Genomic DNA, 11,439 nt, shown 5'->3' with positions numbered 1-11,439 from the left:
TAAGTGCTTCAGCTTTGATGAGGTTGTTTTTTAATCAAATCCCATTTCTTTTCAGTTTCATTACATATCACAATCATGAGGTTTTGTTCTAACAATACAATTCAGTTTGAACAAACATTTTACATATTAATAAATGAAAATTGCTTTCAAACATTATATAAAGAGTGGTTTAGTGATGAATGCTAAAAAACAAAGCAAAGTCCTTATCTTATCCATGAAATGAATTGACCTCTTATTCTTAATCAATTTGACCTTCCACTCACCTACCTCCGTTAAATAACTGTTTGTTTCAGAAACTTGCAGTGCTAATTATTCACATTTCACACCAAGTAAAAATCACATTGTTCTTTTCAAATGGAAATGCACAGCCCATCAAATCAAAAATCAAAAATATAAAATTGGGAAAACTTTATGAAGATGACTTGTCATGTGAGCTGCACAGCTCCTCAATTTGGGTGCTGACTTGTTGCATTGAAGGGCGATTATCTGGATACTGAGCAGTGCAACTGATTGCTACCTGCAACAGCTGAACCATGTCTTCCTCTACATTCTGATATCGTAGGAGTTCCAGATCAAACACCTCTGATGTCCATTCATCTTTTACAACAGATAGCACCCATCTTGGAAGGTCTACTCTTTCCTCATTCAACTGTGAATGGTTCGGAGCCTTTCCTGTAAGCAATTCCAACAGCACTACGCCAAAGCTGTAAACATCTGCTTTCTGGGATATTTTCCGAGAATCAGTCACCTCTGGGGCACGATACCCGTCAATACGGTTAGGAGCAGGTGTAGCTCCTGCAAGATGCGCCAGCCCGAAATCCGACACATGAGCTTCAAATGTCCTAGTAAGGGGAATATTTGATGATTTTATGTTTCCATGAGACATTCTAGGGCCCTCACTGTGAAGGTGTGCAATTGCTCTAGCAGCTCCAAGGGCTATGCCAGACCTGGTGTCCCAATTTATTGGAGTCCTGCCATCACCTCTGTTTCCTGCACTTGTGATATAAGAAATCCATTTGCATAATCAATTCTACAGCATCTCAGAGATTGTCTAAAAGTTTTCTGTAAATTCAAGAATAGTTCAATTCTCCAAAGCAATTCTACTTGCCTCAAGTTTATATTTAGGATTAAATACTGAGACTAGACTTGGAAAAACAATGTCACTGAAATATGATTCTATATAGGTAAAAGAGCACATAAACCAAAAGCAAACACAGAAAGAAAAGAAAGGCTGACCATGTAAAAGAGCAGATAAGCTTCCCATAGGCATGTAATCACAAACAAGAAGCTTTTCATCCTTGTTAAAATAATAAGCTCTTAAGGGGACTAAATTCTCATGATTTATCTTCCCAACCGCCTCAATCTTTTCACGGAATTCCTTCTCTGATACGTTCACATCCTTCAATCTTTTCACAGCCATTATCATTCCTACGTCTAAACTAGCCTTATAAGTTGTCCCAAAAGTCCCCTTCCCAAGCACTTCTGCAGAAGCTCTTAACAAATCCTCCAAATCAAACTCCTTTGGTATATTCCCAAAGAAAACCAAACCCTTATTAGTCCCACTACTCTTAGCTCCACCTTTTTGCGCCGCCAAAGCTGGTGCTCTGCCACTATCAGCCACCGGTTTTTCACCGGAAACCCCAACCTCTCCATGTTGTTTACTTGTCTTTCTTTGACATAAGAAGATCAAAATCATCAAAATTAACAAAAATCCAATAACACAAGCAATGACAATCCCAGCAATAGCTCCACCTGACAATTTACTATTATCCCCGTTTGAAGTAGCATTGCAAAGTAACAAGGGTTTCCCACATAGAGAATTCCCTTCAAATGAATTTGCAGGCTTACTAGCTAACCTTTCAGGAATAGGACCAGTTAGGTTGTTAGAAGAAACATTGAATTGATCAAGAGATCCCAAATTGAGGTCTGGAATTGAACCATTGAGCTGGTTCCCCTCCAAATAAAGAGTTGCTAATCTTTTCAATTTATTAAAATCAGGGGAAATGGGACCAGTGAAGTTATTATTAGCCAGATTAAGCCTTACCAAGTTGTGCAAATTGAATATAAAGACAGGAATTTCCCCAGTGAAAAAGTTGCCCTGCAAGTACAAATTGCGTAAAGAAGCAAGATTGGCGATATCAGCAGGGAGCGGACCAGAGAGGGCGTTGAAGCGGAGAGACAAAGTTTGAAGCTCTGAGAGATTCCCGATAGTTAAAGGAAGGCGGCCGGAGAGACCCATAGCAGGCAGGCGTAACTCAACAACTCTGTTTGCTTGACAAATAACGCCGGTCCAATTGCAGGGAGTTAGTTCGGAAATGTTCCATAAGAGGGATCGACGTGATAATCATAGTGTTGTGTACTTGTTTGCTAACCCGATTTCCACAATCAGAATAAGCATTTTGATGCCTGGTAAATTAAGCTAAGAAAAGGGGAGAAAGAAACAGAGAGAAATCTAAGGAGGACGAACATGAACTTTCTATTAATCAGCATAACTAACCCTGACAACTTAAACGCTACAGACAAAATTACCAAAACGCAGAGTTCAAAGAGTAAAACGCAAACAGCAATTTAAAGATAACTAGATGAAATTAACACATAACATTCCACCCTCCTTAAGACCTTGCCTCAAGGTCGAATTTCGGGAACCTCTTCTGCAGTTCATAAGCAAATTCTCAGGTAGCTTCTTCCATGGTTCCTCCAGTCCACTGCACCAACAGCTTAGTTGCAGCTTTATTACCTCTCTTTACCATTTTCCTGTCCAAAATCATCATGGGAGTTGGAAGTGGGTCTGTAATTCCTGGTAATTCAGTAGAAGACACTGCAGAGTCCGACATCTTCTTCTTAAGCTGAGACACATGAAATACAGGGTGTATAGCAGAGGTAGCAGGCAATTCAAGCTTGTAAGCCACTGGTCCAATTTTGTCTTCAATACGGTAGGGACTATAAAACAAGGGGGCTAATTTTTGGTTACCCCGCTGCACTACACTTTGTTGCCTATAAGCTTGGAGTTTGACATACACCCAATCCCCTATCTCAAAGGCTCTATCTGTCCTGTTTCCATCAGCCTGCTGTTTCATCCTATTCTGGGCTTTCTGCAACTGATACTTCATGATTCCCAAAGCTAATTCCCTATCTCTCAGTAGTTGATGTTTCTACTTTAGAGTCACCTAGAAACTAAGGAATATGGATTGGTGGTGGCACTCTATACACAATCTCAAATGGAGTCATCTGTGTAGAGGTGTGGAAATTGGTGTTATACCACCATTCTGCCAATGGAAGCCATCCCTCCCACTTCTTAGGATTGCCATGAGTCATACACCTCAAATAAGTCTCCAAGCACCTGTTAACCACCTCTGTTTGTCCATCTCACTGTGGATGGTAAGCGGTGGATCAAGCTAACTCAACTCCCTGTAATTTGAAAAGTTCATTCCAAAAGGTGCTCAAGAATACGGGGTCTCTGTCACTCACTATGGTTGTAGGCAGACCATGTAGTTTAAACACATTGTTCAAGTAGAGTAAGGCCACAGAATGTGCAGTGTATGGGTGGCTAAGGCTCAGGAAATGAGCATACTTACTCAACCTGTCCACAATCACCAAAATGACTTCCTTACCATTGGATTTTGGGAGTCCCTCTATAAAATCCATGCTAACATCTGTCCAAATTCCTTCTGGAATTGCAAGTGGCTGCAGCAACCCTGGACTCTTCACTGTTTCATATTTGCACGTTTGACATATAGTGCAATTTCGAACGTAATTCCTGGTGTCCTTTTCCATGCCCTTCCAGTAAAACAACAAATGCAATCTTTTATAGGTTGCCTGCATTCCAGAGTGCCCTCCTAAAGCAGTATCATGCATAAGCTGCAATAATTTGAGTTTGAGATCAGGCCTATTTCCTACCACCAATTTACCCTTCCTTCGTAAGAGGCCTCCTTGCCATGTATAAGGGCTGTCCTTTTTGTTATCTTCCTGCAATTCCTTGATAACAATTTGTAATTTGGGATCTGTCTGCCAACTTGCTTCGATCTCTGGCATCAAGCTGTAAGTGGGAGAAGAAACCGTGAGTGCCATTAATTCAGCTACTGGAAGCCGGGATAGTGCATCTGCAGCCATGTTCTCCTTGCCCTGCTTATAGGTTATCTCAAAATCATAGCCAAACAGCTTTGCTATGTATTTTTGTTGATGTGTGGTGGTAATCCTTTGTTCCAGCAAGAACTTCAAGCTCCTGTGATCAGTTTTAATTATAAATTTATTGTGCCCTAAGTAATGGTCCCATTTCTTCACTGCATGTACCACTGCTAGCAATTCTTTTTCATAGACAGATAGACCTTGATGTCTAGGTGCCAAAGCCTTACTGATAAAAGTTATAGGGTGCCCCTCCTGCATAAGTACTGCCCCTATACCTATGTCACAAGCATCAGTCTCCACAACAAATTGCTTCCCCGGTGTTGGTAATGCTAGGACAGGTGCACTAGTCAAAGCTTGTTTAAGAAAGTCAAATGCCTTAGTGGCCTGTTCACTCCACACAAACCCATCTTTTTTTAGTAAATCTGTCAGGGGCTTACTCTTAACCCCATATTGTCTAATAAACCTTCTATAATACCCTGCTAACCCCAAGAAACCCCTTAACTGTCTCAGATTAGCTGGAATTGGCCAATTAGCCACTGCCTCAATCTTCTTAGGGTCAGTACATACTCCTCCCTTGTGAATAATATGCCCCAAATATTCCACAGTTGAGCTACCAAAAGAACACTTACTCTTCTTAGCCAATAGTTGGTGTTCTTGCAATTTGTCAAACACAGCTCTCAAGTGAGAGAGGTGGGTAGTCATATCAGGGCTATACACTAATATATCATCAAAAAACACTAGTACAAATTTCCTTAGATAGGGCTTAAAAACTTCATTCATTAAACTCTGAAATGTGGAGGGGGCATTTGTCAATCCAAACGGCATAACAATAAACTCATAGTGGCCCTCATGAGTTCTAAAAGCTGTTTTATGTATGTCTGCGGGATGCATCCTAATTTGGTAATACCCCGTGGTTAAATCTATTTTGGTGAAGACAGATGCACTATGTAACTCATCAAATAACTCTTCAATTACAGGGATAGGAAATCTGTCCTTAATGGTTTTTCTGTTGAGCTCCCTATAATCTATACACATTCTCCAAGTGTTATCCTTCTTCTTGACTAACACTACGGGTGAAGAGTAAGGGCTCACACTGTTTTGTATTGTTCCATTATCCAACAGTTCCTGCACCATCTTTTCTATGGCATCTTTTTGTAGGGTTGAATGTTTATATGGTCGAATGTTTACGGGTTCTACCTCATCAATCAAAGGAATTATGTGGTCATGAGTTCTTTGTGGAGGTAAGGTAGTGATTTTGTTGAAAAGAAAATTGTATTCCTCGATCAAGGGTAGCAATTGCGCTGGTATGACATCAGAAACAGGGCTAGGTAGGCTAAGAGATTGTATTTGAGCTAAGAAAGCAGTGTGACCATGACTGAGCATTCTGAGAATGTTTTGTTCAGAGACAAATTTAACTGAGGTTTGTGTTATGCCCTGCAATTTATGGTTTTCCCCACCCAAGGTAAAGGACATGGATAAGGCATTAAAGTTCCACACTATATCTCCTAATGTATTTAACCATTGAATGCCTAACACCACTTCACAACCTCCTAAAGACATCACCAAAAAATCAGCAACATAATGCTGCCCCTGCATTTCCCAAACAAACTTCTCACACATATAGCCACATTTCACAATTTGTCCATTTGCTACTGTTATATAGTGGGTATACGAGATAAGGCACATCCCATTCCTTTTGCAACAGTGAGGTCTATAACATTGAAGGAACTACCTGTATCCACCAATATGTGAAGGACCTGCTTCTTGTGAACTCCTGTCAGCCTCATGGTGTGTGGTGCCAGCTCCAAAATGCTTCCCATGGCACATAAGGAAATTATAGGCATTTCAGCTTGGCCTTCCTCTGCTTCTGGCCAACTTCCTTCACCCTCCTCTTCAGGGCATTCCTGCACCATGATCATGTGCATATACCTCTTCTTGCATTGGTGCCCTGGTGAAAACTTCTCATCACACCAGAAACACAAATTTTTGGCTCGTTTATCAGCCAATTCAGCTTCAGACAAACGTCGAGTTTTTGGTTGTGGGTGTGGAATAGTTTTGTAATGTTGAGCTGGGGTAGGCACATTGCTAGGGAGTAATTTGGGAATATTTGGAGTGGGTAATAGTGGGGGTCGAACTGGGGTCGAGTTGGTAGTGGAGTAATTACTGGTATGAGTTATGGCTGGGTAGGAAGGTTTGTTGGTAATAGACCTTCCTGGTTTAATGGCTGTAAGATAATAATCTTGTATTCGAGCTAGTGCATATGCTTGCTGGAGTGTTTTGGGGCCTTGCATCAACAGAGGATACCCGATTTCATCCTTCAATCCGCTAATAAAGCAACTGAGAGTATGTTCATCCGCCAATGAGACCTTGTGGGAACATATGTCAAAAGCTTCAATATACTCCATGAGAGTACCTGTTTGGGTTAATCGTTTCAGATCCGCCATCGGATCTTCGTAGACCCGCTCTCCGAATCTGTTCTTAATCACCACGATGTACTCCTCCCATGGTGGTTCTCCCATTCTTCCTCGACTCTTCAAGTAAGTCTGATGCCATTCCAAAGCTCAACCGGAAAGATGCAAGGAAGCAAGTTTAACTTTGGTATTTTCAGGGGTAAGGTCGATTTGAAAAAATCGTTCACAACGGAACAGCCACCCATCTAAATCGATGCCTTCAAATCGAGGAAAATCAACCTTGGCAAAACGAGTGGATAACTGGTAAGGTTGATCGGAGGTGTTTCCAGAGGAGAGGTTGATGGTTGGGTGGGTAATGAGAGTAGATGGTTGTTTGGGAGGAATCAACTGCCTCAGTTCTTCAATGAAGGTGCTCTGAGTTTTTGAAATTAGATCTTCCAGAACTTGTTCCTGTTTTTTGCTGTGCTCTGCCAACATGGATTTCACCATATTCTTCAAGTTTTCCTCAATTTTTTTGAGATCCTGAGATCGTATTGCCTCAGCCATGGCGATTTGGATGTGGTGGGAGTTTCAGGGGAGAATCGATGCTCTGATACCAAATGATGCCTGGTAAATTAAGCTAAGAAAAAGGGAGAAAGAAACAGAGAGAAATCTAAGGAGGAAGAACATGAACTTTCTATTAATCAGCATAACTAACCCTGACAACTTAAACGCTACAGACAAAATTACCAAAACGCAGAGTTCAAAGAGTAAAACGCAAACATCAATTTAAAGATAACTAGGTGAAATTAACACATAACACATTTGGAAATAGATTTTTATTTTGTTCGTGGAAAAGTCTGATCCAAACAGTTGGCTTGTTTAGTATATTTCCACTGCCGATCAAACAATCAATATTTTCACCAAATGTTGTACCATAGTTTATTCAAGTAATAATACTGAGAAAATTATTATTTGCTATACTAAATAATTCAATGTATGGGAATTTGATTTGACTCTTAGTTTTCCAGTTGCTAAATCTCATTGTAGAAATGGTAGAATTTAAAAACTATGTAACCGTTTATGAGATCCAATTTTAAATATTGTGTAGTTAGAGAAAATTGATAGCAATGATAATTAAAAAAATATCCAAGACATTCATAAATCTCGTTAAAAGATACTCCCTCCATTCTCAAATAAATGTTGTTTTAGAGTTTGTCACACAAATTAAGAAACACAATTAATATGCACTTAAATTAATGAATTTATATGGATTAACTAAATAAAAATTCTCTCTCCTATAATGGTTGGAGAAAAAACTTTGAAAGCTTAAAAAACACATAAATCAAGACAAAATTTAAATGCTTAGACCAAAAAACTATACTAAATTTTATTTAAAAACGAAAACGACACTTAAAAAAGAACAAAAACAATTATCTAAAACGACACTTATTTGAGAACGGATGGAGTAATTTTTAAAACCTTTTAATTCTTTCTTTACGTGTTTTTTATTTGTTAATGATTATTGATAATAACAGGTGGGGTTGTAATCGAGCCGAGCCGAGTTTTGGCCTGTTCAAGCTCGGCTCGCTATAAAATTAACGAGCTCGAGCTCGAGCCGAGCTTTGGCTTGCTCAACGAGCTTGAGCCGAGCTTCGAGCTTGTTTCGAGCCCAAAATCCTCTTTTGGACTTGGTTCATTAAGAAAATTATCTAACTATGAATTCTTTGTGAGTAAATTGCTAATTATATTTGTGAATTTTGCTCGCAAATGACTCTTTAATTGTGTACATAAACAAGCTTACAAGCAAAATTCGTGAATAAATAAACAAGATGCTTACAAATAGTTCGTCTATTAACCATTTATTATGTTTGTGAATGAATTCATCTAATAACAAATGAAATAATATTAAATTTAAATATTTATGAACTAACACAAAACTATATAGTTTTGTACAAGACTAAAATTTAATTTGTACTTCTACTCATTTTTTTTAGGAATTAGCTAAATTTTAGATATTAAAATTGATTATATTTGTAGTAATTTACGAATATTGTAAATTTTAAAATTGAGTTTATATCTAAAATTTGATTTGTATTAAATTGATCATTCCGGCCAACATTAGGGACCATTTTAACGCTTTTAGTCCAAATAAAAGTGTCAAATTAATCCTTTGCTTGAGAAATAATGGAAAGTGGAAGAAAAGGGGAAGATAGTTTTAGGAGAAAGCATGGGCTTGAAATGGTATTCGCAGGTGAGGCACGAGATCCATGAAAGTAATTAGGAGAAAACCATTCTTGTTCTTCCATTAAACCATCCCATCGGTACAATCACATAATCAAGGCAGGTAAAACCCTAACTCCAATTCTACTCTTCTTTTTCTCGTCTTTTTCCTTTTATTTTGGGGGAAATATGAAAAATGCCCTCATCTTCACAAATCTAGTTATTCTGTTCTATTTTGGACGAATTACTTGTCTTCTTTTTCTTAATTAAAGCTTTCATTCTTGATAAATGATGCCTGCTTGTGTAATTTTGTGATGATTGAAGCCAGAGGCAGTAGAACTGTAATTGAATTGAATTAGAATGCTTAAATGTAATCCATGTTTCTCTTTGAATTTCATGCCTCTATTTCCATTAGAATCATCATCCACAAACATGCGCACAAGTTCTCATAATACTAATGGCATTCAAGTCTATGTTTTATTCTCTTTTTAGTTTTCCTGATGATGTTGGTGTTTGTTCTGTCCATTTGCAGAAATTATGGATATGAACTTGCCGGTGGCTAAAGATGGGAGGTATTTTGAATGTGTTGATATTATAGATAGGATCAGCAAGTTGCCTGATGAAGTTCTCGGTAAAATACTTTCCTATCTCCCAACAAAGCAAGCTGTGTCCACCACTATTTTGTCCAAAAGATGGGAACATCTTTGGACATTAACATCTGATCTTGATTTTTCCGATACTTGGCTACTTTTTTATAGATATAAAAATGCAAATGAAAATGATTGCACAATTAAGATGAGGTCCTTCCAGGACTACGTGGATAGGGTCCTTTTTTACCATGGTGGATCAAATATACGAACATGTGATATGTCATTTCGCAGCAAATATGTTGCCTCTAGTCTCTATACTTGGATTTTCGCTGTGTTAACTTGCAACGTCCAACAATTAACTCTTCACTGCGGCTTTCTGAGCTGCTGGTATTATCAACTACCTTGGAGGTTGTTTTCCAACAATACTTTAGTGGATCTGTCACTTTCTGGAAATTTTGTCATTGACCTACCTACATATGTTTGTTTTCCATGCCTTAAACTCCTTCGAATTGAAATGACCATGTTTGTGGATGATGATTCCTTCGAAAGACTCCTTTCTAGTTGCCCGGTCCTTGAAGATTTATTTAGTCAAAATTTGGATGGTTGTTTGCAAATTTTGAATATTTCTGTGCCTTCATTAAAAAGATTGTGCACTTACACTAACATTTTCCAGACTAAGATTAATACTCCATGCCTGGAGTACCTTGAGATAGGTAATGATGATGCACCAAGTTATTTGGTCAACTTCACATCCTCTTTAGTTCATGCAAATGTTGGAGCTGTTGATATTTACCTACTCAATGCAATCTCTCAAGTTGAATGTTTAATTCTGACAGCAAATGATATGGTATATTTTGGAAATAAGTTTCATTGCATCAAGTGATTCATTTTTTCCTATGCAATGTCATAATAGATAATCTTGGAATTTATGTTTCTCAACTTATAGAGTCTCCAAGATATTATTGATGATCCAGCGATACCTATATTCAAAAATCTCAAGACATTAAAGCTTCTTGTTCACTGGTCATCACCACCCGATTGGAAAGTGTCGCCTAACTTACTCGACTCATCGCCAAATCTACAAGTTCTTATCTTTTCTGAAGTAAGTTGTGATATAGATTATTTTTGTTTTCTTTCACATTTATAGTCTCTTTGACTTTGTAATAAATGAAATTTTGATCATTGTGCTGCTTAGGGACTTGTAACGCTTACCTTTGATGATGATGATTTCCACCACTTCAATTGGCAACGGCCAGAATCTGTGCCTGGAAGTTTGAGCATCCATCTTAAGACAATTGAAATTTTTGAATTTGTGGGTTTCCCAGAGGAACTAGATGTTGTGGAGTATTTTCTAGAGTGTGGGGAAGTATTGGAGAAAATGATAATCCACAGATTTGTTCTTAGTAAGCATCCAGCAATGAATACAGCAATGGAGGCGAAAGTGAAACGGGATAAGGTTATATCTGAAGTGTTGAGCATGAGAAGAAATTGTAGCACTGGTGAAGTTATGAGCTTTAAAAGAAGTTCTAGCTCATGTGAAGTTATTTTCACCGATTGAAGTTGTGTGCAAAGAAAGGCCTAATTTTGATAAATCTGCTGCCTTAAGAAGAAGTGATCTGCCTTAATAAGAAGTGATCTTTAGCAGCTCTGTTTTAGATATTGTGTGATATTACTGTCTGTTGTTTTATTTTGTGTGCCTATAATATGTTTATCATCTCTATCAGTTTTACTGATTACATTATTATGATTCTGTAATTACTAATTCTGGTTCCACAATGGATCAGCCCCATCTAAATGAAATGTCAACCAAGGAAGCTTGGAACTTCATAGAAATCCATGTCCATCGAAATAGTCTTTAAATGCATCCATCACGCTCCGATAAGCAGCTTGAGTGAGATGAGTTAAGAATGTCTCCGAATCTATAATGCGCGTGCCACTTCCATCTGCAGTAGCAGGAATTGCAATCAATTTCCTGCAAGACTTATATCTAGTAAGGAGATAATAGTTCATACTGCATGTACATGTAAATGGAGTACACAGCTTGTACGGATTTCATTGCCGGGCTCGTTTAATGTTTATTCCTCTATTGTTATACATTGTTTTTGCAGAAA

At 38.2% G+C, this 11,439-nt stretch overlaps 2 protein-coding genes across 4 annotated transcripts; one reads left to right on the top strand and one right to left on the bottom strand.

Annotated features, from left to right (window-relative positions):
* Positions 1-231: 231 nt before the first annotated feature.
* Positions 232-2,471, bottom strand: LOC136219033 (probable inactive receptor kinase At1g48480). The gene is made up of 2 exons (XM_066006239.1): positions 1,237-2,471; positions 232-990 (listed from the first exon to the last, which is right to left on the bottom strand). Exons 1-2 carry the CDS (start codon positions 2,237-2,239, stop codon positions 410-412), a joined length of 1,584 nt encoding a protein of 527 aa, XP_065862311.1. The 5' UTR covers positions 2,240-2,471; the 3' UTR covers positions 232-409.
* Positions 2,472-8,693: 6,222 nt separating this feature from the next.
* Positions 8,694-11,104, top strand: LOC136219034 (F-box protein At4g09920-like). Of its 3 annotated transcripts, none has more exons than XM_066006241.1 (4): positions 8,694-8,858; positions 9,271-10,175; positions 10,275-10,430; positions 10,524-11,104. In XM_066006241.1, the coding sequence occupies exons 2-4, from the start codon at positions 9,276-9,278 to the stop codon at positions 10,884-10,886; spliced, it is 1,419 nt and encodes a 472-aa protein (XP_065862313.1). In that variant the 5' UTR covers positions 8,694-8,858; positions 9,271-9,275; the 3' UTR covers positions 10,887-11,104. The 3 variants fall into 3 exon arrangements, with proteins under 3 accessions (XP_065862313.1, XP_065862312.1, XP_065862314.1); XM_066006240.1 differs by having other exon boundaries at positions 8,694-8,862; XM_066006242.1 differs by lacking the exon at positions 8,694-8,858 and having other exon boundaries at positions 9,271-9,369; positions 10,002-10,175.
* The last annotated feature ends 335 nt before the right edge of the window (positions 11,105-11,439 follow it).

This window comes from Euphorbia lathyris, chromosome 2, assembly GCF_963576675.1.
Source record: "Euphorbia lathyris chromosome 2, ddEupLath1.1, whole genome shotgun sequence".
NCBI classification, from domain to species: Eukaryota; Viridiplantae; Streptophyta; class Magnoliopsida; order Malpighiales; family Euphorbiaceae; genus Euphorbia; species Euphorbia lathyris.
This window is presented reverse-complemented; position numbering and strand designations above follow the sequence as displayed.